The sequence below is a fragment of the Musa acuminata genome, chromosome BXJ2-7 (genome assembly GCF_036884655.1).
Source record: "Musa acuminata AAA Group cultivar baxijiao chromosome BXJ2-7, Cavendish_Baxijiao_AAA, whole genome shotgun sequence".
NCBI lineage: Eukaryota > Viridiplantae > Streptophyta > Magnoliopsida > Zingiberales > Musaceae > Musa > Musa acuminata.
In genome coordinates this window covers 494,264-510,442 of record NC_088344.1, presented here as the reverse complement: position 1 = coordinate 510,442, position 16,179 = coordinate 494,264, and the positions used below count along the sequence as shown (strand labels likewise).

Sequence of the window (16,179 nt, the reverse complement as noted above, 5' to 3'; positions counted from 1 at the left end):
TAATTTTATTGTCATGTACATTGTTTTTAATCCCATTAAAAATGATGTAAATGATTGGCCTTTTAATAGGATTTGACTGCTTTTAACACCTCTAAAAAATGCTATAAGCCCATACAAAAGAATACTGTAAAGGGACTATGATTGGCTTCCCTTATGGGCCAATCCAATGCAAAGGATAGGAGATTGCTTTTGGATATCGGGATATTTTTTTAGATTATTGGGAAGAATTAAAAAAAGAAAAAAAAGTCAAAATGAAGAGTTCTTTTTTATTTTATTTACCCAATAATGTGTTTTATATATATATATATATATATATATATATATAACATTATTGGGTTACAGTAAAGAAAATGCCATCTGTTACCCAAACAAACGGATTCTTGACATCCTGATCAATATTCAGAAATAAGTATTGGGTCAGTGAAAAACCTAAAATGCATCCATTCTAGGAAGAAAAATAAATCAATCATCCGTGTCTTATATCTAATGACAAGTGATTCAGGAATTCTTCAATTACATGCCATTACTTTTCTGTGTAGAACATGCAAGCTGTACAAAAATGCTAAACTAGTATTCTGAACTCGATACTGATAAAAGATGTATAAGGCAAGAATAATACAACAACTAGTACAAACAACACATATTGTACTTTTTGGTTACAGGCTGCACAACTCTCAAACGCAGATCTTATCAAGTTTTCCAACCCCGCCGCCATTTAGATGATGATTGATGTTCGTTTTTCAAACATGCCTCAATGCGGATGATGATTGAGGTCGTCCCGTGATGTCCATCACTTCAGAAAAAAAATGGAAGACAATAATAATCCTACAAGTATTCACGCAAGTCACTTGGAAAACTAGACACCATCACGTTCTTTTTTCAGCTGGATCGCCACTGGCCGTTCGATATTGTGTCCTAAATCTGTGCTACCAAGGGAAATCTGATTTCTAGAATAGTTATGAAGAGTGTTTGGAGAGATGATGCTTGCAGAAGCATTGGCATTCAGCATGCTGTGGTTGCTGCTTCTTGCTGCTGGCACATCATGGTTATGTTTCCCCTCGTATGTTGTTATAACCGCTTTAGGATCAGTTGAAGCTCTTTCGACATGCTTCCTTACGTTGCATCCAGAATTAGTGCACTTGTAGTAGCTCCTGCATTTGCATCAGAAGTTTTAGATGAAGTCTGAGGACTACAAGATATAGTCTACTTGAAACCGGCACATCGCCATAGTGGTTCAGTTGCCGGAGCCATGCACAGTAACAATCATTTCAAAAGACTCCTCAAGATCATTAGTCCACGAAATCCTTCTGAAAAGTTAGTTGGATGTGACAAATTTGCTCTCCATCTTGATCAATCAGAAAGTTTGAGTGTCATGATAAGCCAACTGAAAGATGATGAAATTTACACAAATCTTGTGATTATGGTGACTCAGAAAACAAGTTCTGAGACGGTTTTCAGCAAAATAGACCTTAATGCCAAGAAATAATCATTCTACAAAATTAAACAGAGGAAACTGAAGAAGCAATAGTCCATGGTTTTGAAAATAGCTGTGAGGTTGTCCCCTGTGCTTAACTGTAATCTAGCTGATTGATCGTCCATCAAATTCTAAATTAATTCAAGTAATAGCAGCTACAGATAGATTTCATGTAAAAGATGCAGAGGAGGTTAATGGTTTTGAAGCTAATTCAAAAAAGAGGAGATTCTTCATGGTAGGATGTCCCATCAAGCAGTATAAATTGAAAGATTGAAGTTTCATAAGATAAAAAATGCATTAGCATACATGTGATACAAATGCGATTATACAAAAAAGGTAAATCACGAGAAGGAATGTATTTGAGAAGGTTGCTAAGGTTATATCAAGATGGAAAGAAAAATTTCCTGATAAAAGTAAAATCTAAAAGGTAAGGTTACATCAAGAGTAAATTATAATATTTGATTCAACATTTGGTAGCAGTAAATCAATCAAACAAGAAAGAGACAATTATTCCTAAAAATTATTGTAGAAAGCTGCATCGATTTAGACATTCTGAATTCTGAACTCCATTCTCCACACCAACCACAATGTTTATAGTGGAAAAATATCATGTGTCAGAGAGGATGCATCACCTTGGATGAGGATTTCCTTTCACCACTTTTTGCCCATATTTCCTCCACCTATAACCATCATCCAAAAGATCAACTTCACTTGTTGTTTGAAAAATAACTTTAGGCTCTGTCACTGTACAGTATGATGCTGATTGGTTGTTTCTGATGTCCATTTTCCTGCCAAATTAAACAAGAAGTTGTCATGGATTGAACTGGAAAATACACACAATCAGATCATATAGTCACAAATCTTACCTCCTCTTTAAATCTGGCTGATTTTCATCCAATTCATCTGTCCTCATTGCAATTTCTCCAGCTACTTCATCATCGCTAGAATCCGATATATACTTGCTTGAGTCATGATCAGATTCCAAGTTTCTCTTGTATGTAGTCTCGCTTGATTTGCCGAAACTTTCATAGAGACCTTGTGAAGCAGGTTCAGGTTTTGAACCATTAGACCCGCTTGCCAAGCTACCACCTTCCTTTGCATGCCGATTCTGCTGAGGTGGCTGATGATTGTGCTGTCCCTTGTAAACTATTTCAGTCACTTGCCCATCAAAAGAACGCTCAACCTTCTTCTTAACTGGGCATTTCTGATGCGTACATTTGTAGTAGCTCCGAGGATATTCACCACCTTTCACCTGCTTCTGCCCATATTTTCGCCAATTGTAGCCATCATCAGCAGGTTTGTCAACAACAAGGGTTGAAGGTTGAGATCTTCTATCACCATGTGCAGATTCAGAAGTGGAGTTATATTGGGCCATCTGCTGCGCTGAGGAGAGATTAAAAGGTGTCGGCAGGTGTCTCAAGGAGGCTACTGCTGTTGTTGCTGGTGCTGCAGAGAGAGTAGAAGAATATGAAGTTGGATCATATGCATGAGACCGTGCAGCCTGAACTGTAGCTTGGGGTTGGTTCTGCTGATTCAATATTCCATACTGTCCCTGCATGAGTTCATTAACCAAAAAAGAAGTAATTATTTGCCATTGTTTTTCCAAATGAGCATAAATAATATTCATCCTACACCAATGGATTAAACTACAACAATCTCGCAAGTTAATATGATGTATACAAGCACATTCGTATCTCAAATATGCATGTAGTTCCAAAAAATTGATGTTCATATATGACACGATTATACTGACTATTTCAAACATCTTACGACATCTTCAATATATTGTTCATGTAAAAAGTGTATGTATGTTTGACAATATCCATAAAAAGCATCAAACAACATTCACAGGTTAGGCTTTGCTAATGATTTGCCCGTTTCAGAGGAAAACACAGATTTTTTGTTCGATAATGTCCATGCCATTGTCATCCTCCAGAATCAGACCAGTCTTTGCTGATCTCAAACTGTCAAAGATCCTCTAACCAAAAGAAGAAAGAACAAGTAATCCTATTAAAGCCTACTTTAATCAGACCCAAAAGTGACCTGAACAGATGAAGGATGAGGAGGACTTCATCTCCATCTTCGTGTAAAATTTATTAGACTGTCTCTTTAACTTAATAGTATATGATCGCCCGTAAGAACTTGTGAAGTGACAAAAGTAAAAAGTCAATTCTGATTTGCAAAACCACGCACAGATTCTTCTTTAACTAAAGCATTAATCCAAACAATCCTTCACCTGCAACAACAATTGTTGCAGGAAAAGCTTCGAATGCTCACCTGCACAGGGGAGAAGACTGAAGGAGGAGATTGGAACAAGCTCGATGGGCTGATCCCCGGAGGGAACGTGATGAGCGGCAGCCGCGTTGCCGTAAGATTTACCGGTCGGCTTTGTCCCAGGCTCAAAGCCACTTCATTTGCTCCTCCTCCGGACTCCCTTCTCGCCTCGTGCCAGAATGACGGCGGCGCCGACGCCAGAGGCCCTATGGCGCCGGCGAGGAGCTGCGAGAAGGACGGATACTCCAGGTCGGGGTCCGCCAAGAGGCTCGACAGGCCGGGGCTGACGTCGGCGGGGCGGAACAGGCTCTCCATGGAGGAGCGTGAAGGGAGGGCTATCGCCGGCCGTGGCGGAGGCCGCTGAGCCCCGCCTTGGGGCTCCGCCATGGCGGCTGAGTGGAAAAGGAACGACCTTTTGGGCCTCGACTCTTCACCGGTGCGTCGATCGAGATGGCGTTACGACAAATTCGGTTGTGGAATCGGCAGTTGGAGATCCTGGGAGGCGGCCGACGCCGTGGTAGTTCTTGGTCGGGGGAAAGTTCTCCCCTCCCCTTTCGAAGTCAAGTCAAACGCATGCCCGTTCGTTGACTTTGAAAATGCCGGCCCTACGACTGTGATTGGAGTCGTTGACTTTAGATTGTTTAGGATCAAATTTGTCTGTTTTGTGTTTTAAGAACAGGTGACGAAAATACAAAATACGATTATTACGGCCTGAAGTGTTTAACACCTCGTTCATAATAATTGCCTCTTTTTTTTTCTTTAAGGGGGTTAACAATAAGATAAAAATATAATTATAATGGAAACAAAGAATGCACAATAATATCTATCATATAGCCTTGTAAAAGTGCAAGATGGAAAATATATTTTCTCCCTTAAATATATGCTTAGCTCATATGAGCATGCCATGAAGCTGGATGACTAGCCATAAAATAAAGATCCAAAGTCATGCTCATCAAACACTCTCGCCAATTCTCTTTCAAATCGATCACATGATAAATTTAGCCAATGGTCGAATTGAATGATTTAGTTATTAATGGGTTTAATTTACTTGGATGTGAAGTTTCCTCTTTGTTTTTTCGTATTTGTAGCTTCAAAACTCTACTGCCATTGACATCACATTTAGTGCCTTGCCATCTAAGTTGAGTATTTTTAGATTAATAATCTACATGATCACGACGTGTTGTTGTTCAAACTTTTGAGATTGGATCGTACAAAACAATCGATGATGATGATGATGATGTTTGAACAATCAGCCATACTAATTGGTTTCTGTACATTATACAAAAAAAAAAGACAGACTATTATATGGCAATAAATTGCTGAATTTTAGGAGAACAATTTTTGAAGCCTGTATAAAAAATCTGGGATTTATTTCTGAAAACAATCACCTTCTTTCCATTAAGATAGTCTCATCCTGCAAGCATGCATATACACACGCTGGAGATCATATCAGTAAGGAATCTTTGAACAGAGTGCAATCTTTAAGATACTTGGGTATCAAATTACAGTCTCAGAGAATCATGAAGACCACCATGAAAAAGCTTTCTGATGCTTTGCAATGAGACCTTATAGACAAAAATAGGTGTGTGTGTGTGTGTGTGTGTGTGTGTGTGTGTATATATATATATATATACCAGCAGTTCAGACCTCACCAGCACTGATTTAATGAGCTTAGACTTCATGGAATTAACTGTTTTAATGAAGTTCTTTACAGTCAAATTCTTCTCAGTTTCAGGTAAATATGCAGCATTTATTATGAAATGTACAGGCTGTTATCAAGAACACATGTAAACCACATTTCACCAGTGCAAGCATCTTCCACCTGCACTACAAAGAACTCGGTCCGAATTCCTCTATAGAACAATCATGACAAATTTAGTGCTTGCTTTCTACCTTATGGAGCAGGGAGACTGCCAGGGGGGCACCTCTGCCTACGACATCGCCTTGTTGTCCTTCCCCATCCGATCATACACCTTTCGCTGACTCCTATCTCACAATTGCTGGGTTGTGAATGTGTAGAGGGGCTGACTTGAATCTCCTCAGTGGTAATGGCCAAACTTCTAGGCTGCCTCCTTCCCTTTGTTTGGGGGTTCATGCCATTTCGACTCGTGTTTCGTCTAGTTAAACCTGTCTGACAAGGCCTACCTGATGCTTTCATCATCCCCCCAATGGTTTGAAGGTCCTCCGATACTTCATGTCTCGACAGTGATGCAAGACCAGGCAGGATATCTTTCTGGAAGTCCCTTCGCTGCCGCCTCTTTCTTGCCTGACCACGCCGAGGCTTTGTGAAAAGCAGTGAAGCTGCACCTATATCGTCTTTGTCTTCTTTTTCATTTTTGTTCTCAAGCTCCTTAGGTCTAGAGGAATGCTTATCCATCTTAATCTCTTCAAGATTCAGCGTCATGACCTCAAAGAAATCATAACCATGATCATCTGAAGATTCTGCACTGCATGATACAACCTCTGCAAACCAAGACAAGGTGTCAAGTCCAGGCAGAGATAACTGGTGGGAACTGATTACATCTGAACGACCCCTGCAATCCATAGAGATAGAAACTAAATTCTCTGCAGCAAATCTAACGAGTATATCACCAGAGTAGTCCTTTCCCTGTGAACCATCATTCTTGCTTAAAGGAATGTATTTATGCTGATTATAAATAACAGTTTCATCCTGAGATATGGGTACTTCCAAATCAATGCCAGAAGGAATTTTTGCACCAAATCTTGGTGTGTAGTGTGATGACTGAACTGTGATCTCACCTTGAGTTAATATATCTGGAGATATAGGATCATCAGTACGTGCAAACTCAGCATTCACATTTATGTGTTTCCTAAAGCTTGCACGGTTTTTTCCAGAACATATTTCTGTAAACGAACAACCAATGTGAATCTTTTCCTGTGAATTCAGAACTTTTGTTTCGTGTCCCAAGTCTGAAAAAATCATGTTATAATTTTCCATAGACTTAGCATTGTCAGTTAAATGTCGTTGTTTCATATGTTGAACAGAAGCAAGCATGCTGCTTTGCTGACTTGTATTATCAATAAGAATTCTTTTCCCATAGCTATCAGAAACTTGATTTTGCTGCATCTTGTTATCCTTAAACTGAGAATTTGATGCCACATCCTGTTGTTTGCATAGAGAAAAATCTAGCTCCATTTCTCCTTTCCTCTCAATTTGCGGTGCAACAACCATCAAGCTGGAACTAAGTGGAGGATGTCTATCACAGATGCTAAGATCCACTTTGGCAGCATGTTTCTTCAAGTAAACAGACTCGTTAGAAGATGGTTTTATTCTAAGACAAGATAGACCCCCTGACAAATTGTCATATTTTCTGTCAACATCACAAATAACTGCATCCTGTCTGACAGCAAGCCTTGCTTCAACACCGGTTGCAAATGCTTGGTTTAGGTTAATGTTTATTGGAGTGCCTATATCCCTGCTCAGGAAACTCTTTACATGTCTTCCAGGTAAATGACCATGGAGATCTTTGTTGCTGCCATCAATCTGGTCTGGCTTGGATGCAAGTTTTGGATGTGGTGATGATGCTGAATTAGAATCCAGATGAAGATAATGGTGAAATCCATTTGTATGAGACACCCCAGTACCAGAAAGGAGGCTTGTGTTCTGGTTCCCATCACTCTGCCACTTTTCACAATCAATGGGAGTTGGAGCATCTATCTTGGAATTCAAGTTCTCATTACTAGGATTTGATGATCCGCTGAAGCATGGAAGTGCTTGAAGCGCAATGAGTTTGTTGTTTATGCCGGTGGCAGGTTTTCTCCAAGATGAAACAAATGAAGATGCATGGCTGGTTAAGTCTATCTCACTAGCTGTGATTGAAGAAGACACTAAAGGAGACAACAAAGTGGAATTTGAGCAGGTGCAATGAGGGACTCCTACGGATGTCTGGATACTATGAGTTGGCTCTTGTCCAGAACATGTCACTGGGTTACTATGATCAAGTGAAAATATTTTTGGACATTTCTTAATGTTCGATTGTAATGTTTCACATGATGTTCCCACATTTCCGTTATTCCAGGTCTGAGCAAAAAATTCTACAGTGCTCCTTTTCTTACCTGTATATCAAAAACCAAGAAATAATGATGAGAAAAAAAAGGAAGTTTGAACAGGTCAGAGAAGTATAACCATCCAAATTCTGAAAGCAGGAGTTATACCATGCATAACACAAAGAAAAAGGACAATAAAAAAAAATTGAAGCAACTAAAAGGTAGGTAAGGCAGAATTTACAAGTTATTATAGTGGTTTAATAAGAGAAATTAAATGATTGTGCAGTTGATAACCATATAATTTGCTTGAAAATTCTATGGTTGAAATATATATTTTCTTAACATTCTGCAGTGGATATTCTAAGAAACCAGTTGAATCATGAGATATACTGTCCTTATATTCAAGCCATCAATTTATCCTACATTCTCGGAACCTCTTGGCCTCGTCAGCAAAAAAGAAATAATTGTCATCACATCTCAATCTCGGTGTTCATATGATCATGGATTTGAGTTTCGGAAAATTGGTCCATGCCTTATTGTGCCAGCATGGTGTAGGCATGTTTTTGTCATACCAAAGGATTGCAACATTTAGCACACTTCTGGCTTGTGCAGCCAGCATGGAATTCATGCTTTATCATGCCAGCACATCATGACATGTGCCGTGTTGGCAAAATTAAAACTTTGGGTACCTTGCTTCCTATTTGTCAAAAAGCCAAATGGGGGTAAGATACAATACTCCAACAGATACGCACCACAAATATATCCATGTTAATAATATGTTCATGAAAACCTAAGCTGGTTGTCAGCTAACTAGTGAAATCCTTCAGAATTGTGATTGATTATGAAAACTTATATGTATACAAAACAGACGGTGTTAAGTAAGCATTCAATCAAATGCACGATAATGAACATCTAATACTGAAGATGTAATCATGCCATCTTAATGAGCATCAAATAATACAAGGACATCATATTTATTGATAAATGTTTGTAATCGTGCCATCTTTAATGAGACACCTGACAAGTAAATAATGGTTTAGACCAAGTCAATGAATAGGACTACATAAACAAGACAAGGAATCGAAGAATTACCAGAGTCATCAATAAAGAATGGCCATTCTCTTTTTGTGTGTACATCTGCATCCAAGTCTGACATAGCCTGTTGATCACCTGGCCCATCCAAGAAACTAGTATTTGATCCAATCGATAAATGATGCTCTTGATTCTGTGAACTGTGATTCTTCAAGACAAGTAATTGAACAGATTCCAAGTTTACTGGTGCTTCAAAACATACTTCTGTTTTAAGTTTATTTAAATCAACTATGCTGTAGGCTGATTTACAGATTTGTGTTGGTGAGTTCGAGATGTGACAGTCTTCTCTGTGATTGCTTCCTAGACTGAGCTTCACATCATTCTCAGAATACAGAGAGCAAGTTCCATTCTTGAGAATACTAGCACTAGGTGATACCTCAGCAATATTCGTCAGACCGTATCCATCAGTATCTTCAATATCTATATACTCGTCAGCTGGAAGTTGAAGGTCAAACATTCTCCTTCTCAGAGACTGGCAGTCTAGCATCTTGGTGTCCTTTCGAGAAGCTTCATTCAATACTGGGATCTGATCAGATCGAATGCTACCTTCCCTTGTGAAACAAAAATGGTTCTTCTCAGTGCCCCCAAAAGGTGTCTTTCTGCAACTGATCCTTCCTATAGGGAAGTGAGACTTCTGTGATGACATCTTTTTGTTGCATTCGTAATGCATTTGAGATGAAAAAGAGTTTGAGTGTGATGCTTCTGCCAGTATGGATGATCCATCAAACCCTCTAGTTTGATATTCATTCATTAGGTCCTTCTGAATTCTATAAAGACGATGAAGTTCATAGACCTGAATGACAAAGGCAACAATAATTATTACAAAAACTGCATGGAAGGCTTGAAATTAACAAGACAGACAAATTCAACAATAATTCAATGCAGTTGACAAATGCAACAAGAAGAGCCTACTTCTTCCCAAACAAATATCATTTTCCATGTTCCCTAGCATAGATTATTTTGGCTTGGATTTCCTTATCGATTAAACTTGGTCCCATATTTGGACAAAAGGCAGAACAAAAACTGTCCGATAAGCTGAACCTTCCAAAGATGTCAACTAGCTTGGTTGGTAAGAGCCTTGACTGTTATTAGCAAGGTCTTGGGTTAAATCATATCTTAACTGCTTATCCTTCAAAAAAAAACCTGGGCCTTTCTTTGTCAGTTTCTAAGTGCAGTGACCAGGGGAAATTAGCAGAATTTTCAATTAAATTGAACTTAATAATAACCTGGAAAACAATTTTCAATGAGATTGAAAATTACAAAGTCATTCTACTCCATTTTGGAATCAGAAGCAGCATATGCAGGAGTCCATACTATTTCTGAAACTTGAGAATATAAAAGTTTCACAGTAAGAAAGACTTGAAGATCATCAATTTTAAATCAAGTGACCTACACATTGAAGTCTGAGCTTCTGAACCTTAATTGATCGTTTAACTTATAAAAAAAAGCAGGGGACACTCCTGCCTTTTTGAGTTTATAAAAAACTTCCAAACAAAGAAGTACTGAAGAAACTTATAATTTTCAAATTACTATAAATCTTTAGAAAAGGATTCAATTTGAAATGAAAATTATTTTATCAAAACTATTCAAGATAATCTACAAGATATAAGTTATTAAGAGGTCAAAAGTTGCAGATGACAAAAAGCCAAAATGGAGGAAGGTATGTCAATCAAAATATTATTTAAGCAAACTTCATTAACTTTAGCAAATTCATGTAAATGATGGTAAACTCCTCTTGCTTTAGAAGAAATTGGATCAAGATTTTAAAGATACAATACAATCTCAAAATCTATTTGACATGTAAATGAAAATTTTCTGGCTAAAAACCAATTTAAGATTACATCGAGAAGGATTTTCATTGCTTATTGGTAGCTAAAAAAGATGCCTCCCTTGTGATCAACAATTGTGATCGAAAAAGTGTTTGATGTTGAAATTCGTCACTTGGCAACTTCCACAAAGAACTTCAGAATAAATGTGATAAATCTCATCCATGGGTCACATATTAGAGCTCTGGGGATCCAAATCAACCAAAGTACAAGACAGTTGACATGTATTTAAACACAATTTGATACAATCAACTAAATTTTGTTGGGACTACTTGGTCATCGAAACCATTAAGCACAGATGGGATGTAATAGCCAAGCTATTTCACCCAGGAAAGAGATGAGGTGCACCCAAGAATGATAAAATTGAAATGAAAAAAATTAATTCAACTCTAAGGTAATTTCTCTCTAAAATTGTAATTGAGAACATTCAACCTTTACCTGCCTCCTAAAAATAGCTTCATGTTCAAGCATTGTCCGCTTCAACATTTCTTTATCCTGTGCTGAATCGTTCACTGACTTTGGCATATAACTATTATAGAGATGCTCACTTAATTTCTCATCCTGATAGCAACTAGTCCAACTACTTGCATCCTCCTTAACATCCTGCAAAGGATAATAGCCTGGAAGGTAACTTTTTATCTGCACTTTTGTTGCCATTCCTGAAAGTTGTAAAGATAGTCAGCAAAGAAAAGTAAGAATATGATGCCAAAGGGACTCAACAAATTTCCTATCTATGGAAACACATGGATAATACATGAATCATGAACACTGGAATGTCAGAAGGGCTTTCATTTTCCCTATATGAAGTAGCAAAGTAATGCCTATATGCAAATTCTAGAAAGAATTAACGTTCAACATAAAAAGATTTTCCTCGCTCCTTAAGGAACGTCTGCTGGTGGTTAACAAGAATGATATTTGCAGTTGAGATGGACCACCGCCACCACCAGTAGCAATAGCATCAAACTAAAGTAATATTAGTTAGTAATTTCTTCTTAAAATAGAAAATGAGGTTGATAACAATCACATTGCTTACATATCTTCACCAAGTGTCTGTTCAACAAGAAAGAAGATACAAGACAGGGTACATATATCATGATTTAATATTGACTATATGGTATTCATGCCTCCAATAACTGTCACTAACTTAGTATTGAACATAAAAATGTGTGACTCTATGGAAAAGATATGTAGCCAAGGAAACAATGTGGGACTTCCAAATTTACAAATGTTGCCAAAGCAGGAATGGCACAACTAAAGATCACTAAAAAGGTTATGGCACAAGAAACGCATGAAAAGATGGATAGTTTCCACTGAAATGGAACATACAAATCTATTTATAAAATAAAAGAAGAATTCACAGTGAGATGGAATGTTGGAACCACGAGGTTCTGCAGATTCTGTTAACTAGGTCCACGCTTGTGCAAAAATTAGGAAGGGGTCTTTGTATTAGAAGTAGTTCCTGGTTCTCTTATTCAAGGAGGAGAAAAGGCCTCTAGAACATCAGCAATAACTCCATCGCAATAAATCCAAACTATTTTGAATCTGACTAAAAAAATTAAGAATATCAATCATAGCATAATTTTAAATGGAAAAGATTGTACACAGAAGTACTGATACTAAACTCTAAAAAATTAGAACTCCTATGTTGAGTTCTCCAATATAATAACAACACAACAGCATGACAAAATCCCTAACTATTTGGGGTCCACTACAAGGACGCTGAATAATAGAGATCTATAGCCATACTGGATTTCATAAGATTATGTATACCAGTTGTCTGCAACTAATGCAACCCTCCTATTCATGGGTTTTCTAAAAAGGGTTTAACTATGCACATAAAGGCTTTTTTTTACTGAAAACATAATAATCAACAAGCTTTCCATTTGTAACTGAAGATCATAATTTCACGATGAAAATGAATGGTAGAAGATAGGTCGAAGAATCGGCCTACACAAATCACTGTCTTGAATGGCTATCACAAGCACAAATCAATATGATATCTATAGCAAAGAATAAAACAGGACTTCATTAATCTTCTATCATCATCATAGTTCCAATGGGAACTTATAGCAATCATCAGCTTCATCAAGACCAACATTTGTAATATTAAAAAAAAAATTTACTTACATGAATAGTTAATGTAGGATGTTGTAGTTACCAGAGTATTACTTGGAGAACTGGAAAGAGGGAATACGAATCCAGTTAGCAAAACAGGTTACAGCCACTTGAATGTGATTCCCATTAAATCCTGGATAGAGTTGTTCAACATGGCTGCAGCAATCAGCAAGCGAATTATCTGAAGCACGTTAGCTAGAAGAAAGTACGATTTCGAAAATCGAATTGGAGTTTAGGCTTCAACGCCCTCAAGTTGATGCCCGACTTCACAACCAAAGCTGGTCAATTTGGTCAAAAACATGCTCTTGAAGACTGTAGTCAGAAGAAAGCCTCAGATTTCCCAGTCACGGAGAGACCTAACCATGCGGTATCAAGTGAATTAAGGAACATATAAGAAGCATTAAGCTAAAACATAATATGTCAAAGCAGTGACAAGAATCATAAGTCTCGAGGCCAGAATTTGGAAACTTGCAGTCCCCACATGACTAGAAACTGAAAAATAGAAAATCCACCAAAGAAAGAGTAGAATGAAATCTGGCATGCACATCATGTGAATCAACACTAAGAGGTGCATTGGTTAGCCCAGTGGAAGCACAAAGAAGATATCTGTAAAATCTCAGAAGGGGTGCAAGAGTTACCAACCTTAAGGTCAGCAACTGAAGCTGAATAAGCCCTTCTTCCCTGAGTCCAAAGTTCACCGAGGGAAAAAGAACAAGAAAGAAGAAGACATGACTAATCGACACGAAGGGAAACCTTTTGGTTTCATTCAATGGAAAAAGGACTTAAAACTCCATGGTCATAGACTGCGATACAATCACATAAGAACAACAAAACCATTTCTTTGAGAATAGAATTGGAGTCAAGCATGTTCTCGAAGACATCAAAACCCTCATCAGAAATCAAATCCACCAGAAGAAATTTTTAACAAAAGCCAAATGACCACCTATCGGAATCCAAATCAAGAAACCAAATAAGGAACAGAACAGGAATTTTTCGACGATGAAGGAAAAATTACCTCCGCCCGCATCGCCGCGAACATCGCTGCAGTGGATTCAGCATCAGAACGCGGAACATCAAAAATCCAAGCGGCCGCGGGCCTTCCGCCATGGCAAAACGTCAACTTTCGTCGTACCGCACCAGTACCAGCGACAGGAGACGACAAGCGCCAAGGGTCTCAGCCAAAAAGACCGGATTTTTGGGATCAAAAGGCGCTAAAGGTGAAGAGACGGGCATCCGGAATTGGCCATTGGCAGGAGACGCTGCCGCAGATCGAAGGATATCGATCCCCCCTGGGCCACAAAGAAAGGGAGAGGAGAGAGATCCGAGATAAAAGGAAAAATCTCTCACAACAACGAACGACCTTCTAAGAACAGTGACAGGAAATTTGTCAACATCTGGTCTTTTGATTCCTTCGCTCTCTATTTCTCTCTCCTGTGATTGGCTTCTCGTACTCTTCCAGTGAGTATCCTTTATTGGGTTTCGGCAGCAGCGGTCACGATGGGATTTTTATTTCCCTTCTTTATAGGCTCAGAGATTCTCTCCTTCCCTTGTTGCCTTGGGGTGTGGGGGAATGGAGACACTCGAGTCGCGCTGCCACTTGAACCGTGCAATTCCGAGCAAGCAAACGCGATTCCCAGAGAACACACCAACCAATTCTTCTACCTTTCTTTTCCTATTGCAAACAAATCTTATTCTCACTGGAAGGTGAGGCGATCTAGCGCTGGATCTTTGACAAGATCAACTTTGTTGGCTCCCATGTTCCTTCCAGCTGACAATTTGTGGACTGGTGTGGGGGCCACTGAGATTGGGTGGATGCTGGGAATGCCATTTGTGCGCGGCCCAGATTTCGTAAGAAGAGAAAGATCTCGAGGAGAGTCGACGACAGCCGAACGAGTCAAGAACTTGGTGGCGACTCCAAAACGGAGTCTTTTCCACCCTGCTTCCGGTTAACACAGGGGAGCCGGTGTTGGAAGACGGGAAATCTTTGATGGAGTAAGAGCGAAGCTGGATTTAAATCCTAGGTTTGATGGAGATTCCTTCGCCTGTGATCTGACACTGACACTTGGTTTAGGCATTTAAATCTTGTTTAGGGCCTCAGAAAGCACATGATGCAGCCACTGTGGGTTTGCCATCTGAAAAAGCACTGCTCTCTGGACCACAAACAGCTGCTTCATCTTACTGCAAACCGAAGATTGGCACGATTTATCCATCTCTCAGGCGTGACATAAAATCATCTGAATTATTTCTCAGATCCAACAGCTCTGTTCTTCATCATCATCATCATCATCTTCTTCTTCTTCTTCTTCTTCTTCTTCTTCTTCTTGTGGGTGCCTGCATCGGCTTGAAAGCTTGGATCATTCTTACCAGCGTTCCCTGATCAAACTCGTTAGATGTAAGAGCATGAAGTAGTGGTCCCGTGCTCGAATCTAGTCACGGAGAAGGCATGAAGCTCTTAACCGGCTGCTGCGTTCCGGGAATTTATGGTTGAGAGTTGGAGGTGGGTAGAGAGTGGCATGCAATCTTGGCCACGGCCATGAAACTATTGTTGTTGGGCCTTTATTTCAGGGATGGGTCACCAGCTTTTAGATGGTCTACCGGAGGAAGGATAATGTACAAGGTGGTGGTGGTGGACATGGCACAGAACGAAGCAGAATGACGCCGGGCACTGATGGCACACAGGCCACCCACCATAAAAGCTCTATTTATGATTTCACAGTCCTTTGGCCCGCATGTGAGAGAGAGAGAGAGAGAGAGAGAGAGAGAGAGCAACAGAAGCTCTCCAAGGTACAATGGCGAGCGACTGCCCCCACCTCTCATTCTTCTACTACGACCACCGAGGCAGTAGCATCTGCAACCATTCTTTATTTACTGTCTTCGGTCCTGACTGTTAAAAGTCGATCTAGAAAAGTGACTTCAAAAGGGTTGGGGATGTGCTCATACGAGTAGATGGAGAACTTTGTGGTGTCGCGCGTCTGCCTGCAATTATGTTTACCATTCTCATGTTTGCGATTTCTAGCGTGATAATACTTGTTTTGGTTTTGCCAGAAATCCAAGGCTGTGTTGCATCCGAAGCATTCAACTATCTCTTCTTCAAGACTGTGGCACTGAGCATACTTCAAATTATAGGCGGAAGGATTCTCTTTGATCCTTTACATCATAGTATCCTTTTGAATCTAAAAAGGATGTGAATAGCTGAAGGATTATATAGTATATGTGCTTTAATAACTTGAATGACCTGCACATTAATTTTAGGAGTTCATGAACTCTAGTAAGCAAAGAAGAATGATTAATCAATCATATGAAAACATTAAACTTCTCTTTACAATACTACACAACACGCATTTTTATTATGATCACTGGTTTCGATAGATGTGAGAGATGGTGACTATA

At 39.1% G+C, this 16,179-nt stretch overlaps 2 protein-coding genes across 6 annotated transcripts; both read right to left on the bottom strand.

Annotated features, from left to right (window-relative positions):
• Positions 1–458: 458 nt before the first annotated feature.
• LOC135616477 (probable WRKY transcription factor 4) lies at positions 459–4,285 on the bottom strand. Its single transcript, XM_065115708.1, has 4 exons — positions 3,752–4,285; positions 2,341–3,026; positions 2,107–2,262; positions 459–1,151 (listed from the first exon to the last, which is right to left on the bottom strand). The coding sequence occupies exons 1-4, from the start codon at positions 4,133–4,135 to the stop codon at positions 857–859; spliced, it is 1,521 nt and encodes a 506-aa protein (XP_064971780.1). The 5' UTR covers positions 4,136–4,285; the 3' UTR covers positions 459–856.
• Positions 4,286–5,406: 1,121 nt separating this feature from the next.
• LOC103990997 (uncharacterized) lies at positions 5,407–14,955 on the bottom strand. 5 transcript variants are annotated; one of them, XM_009410333.3, is made up of 5 exons: positions 13,805–14,955; positions 12,802–13,145; positions 11,113–11,333; positions 8,849–9,641; positions 5,407–7,825 (listed from the first exon to the last, which is right to left on the bottom strand). In XM_009410333.3, exons 3-5 carry the CDS (start codon positions 11,329–11,331, stop codon positions 5,643–5,645), a joined length of 3,195 nt encoding a protein of 1,064 aa, XP_009408608.2. In that variant the 5' UTR covers positions 11,332–11,333; positions 12,802–13,145; positions 13,805–14,955; the 3' UTR covers positions 5,407–5,642. The 5 variants fall into 5 exon arrangements, with proteins under 5 accessions (XP_009408608.2, XP_009408607.2, XP_018684972.2 ...); XM_009410332.3 differs by having other exon boundaries at positions 12,833–13,145; positions 13,805–14,953; XM_018829427.2 differs by having other exon boundaries at positions 11,113–11,277; positions 13,805–14,952.
• Between the last annotated feature and the right edge of the window lie 1,224 nt (positions 14,956–16,179).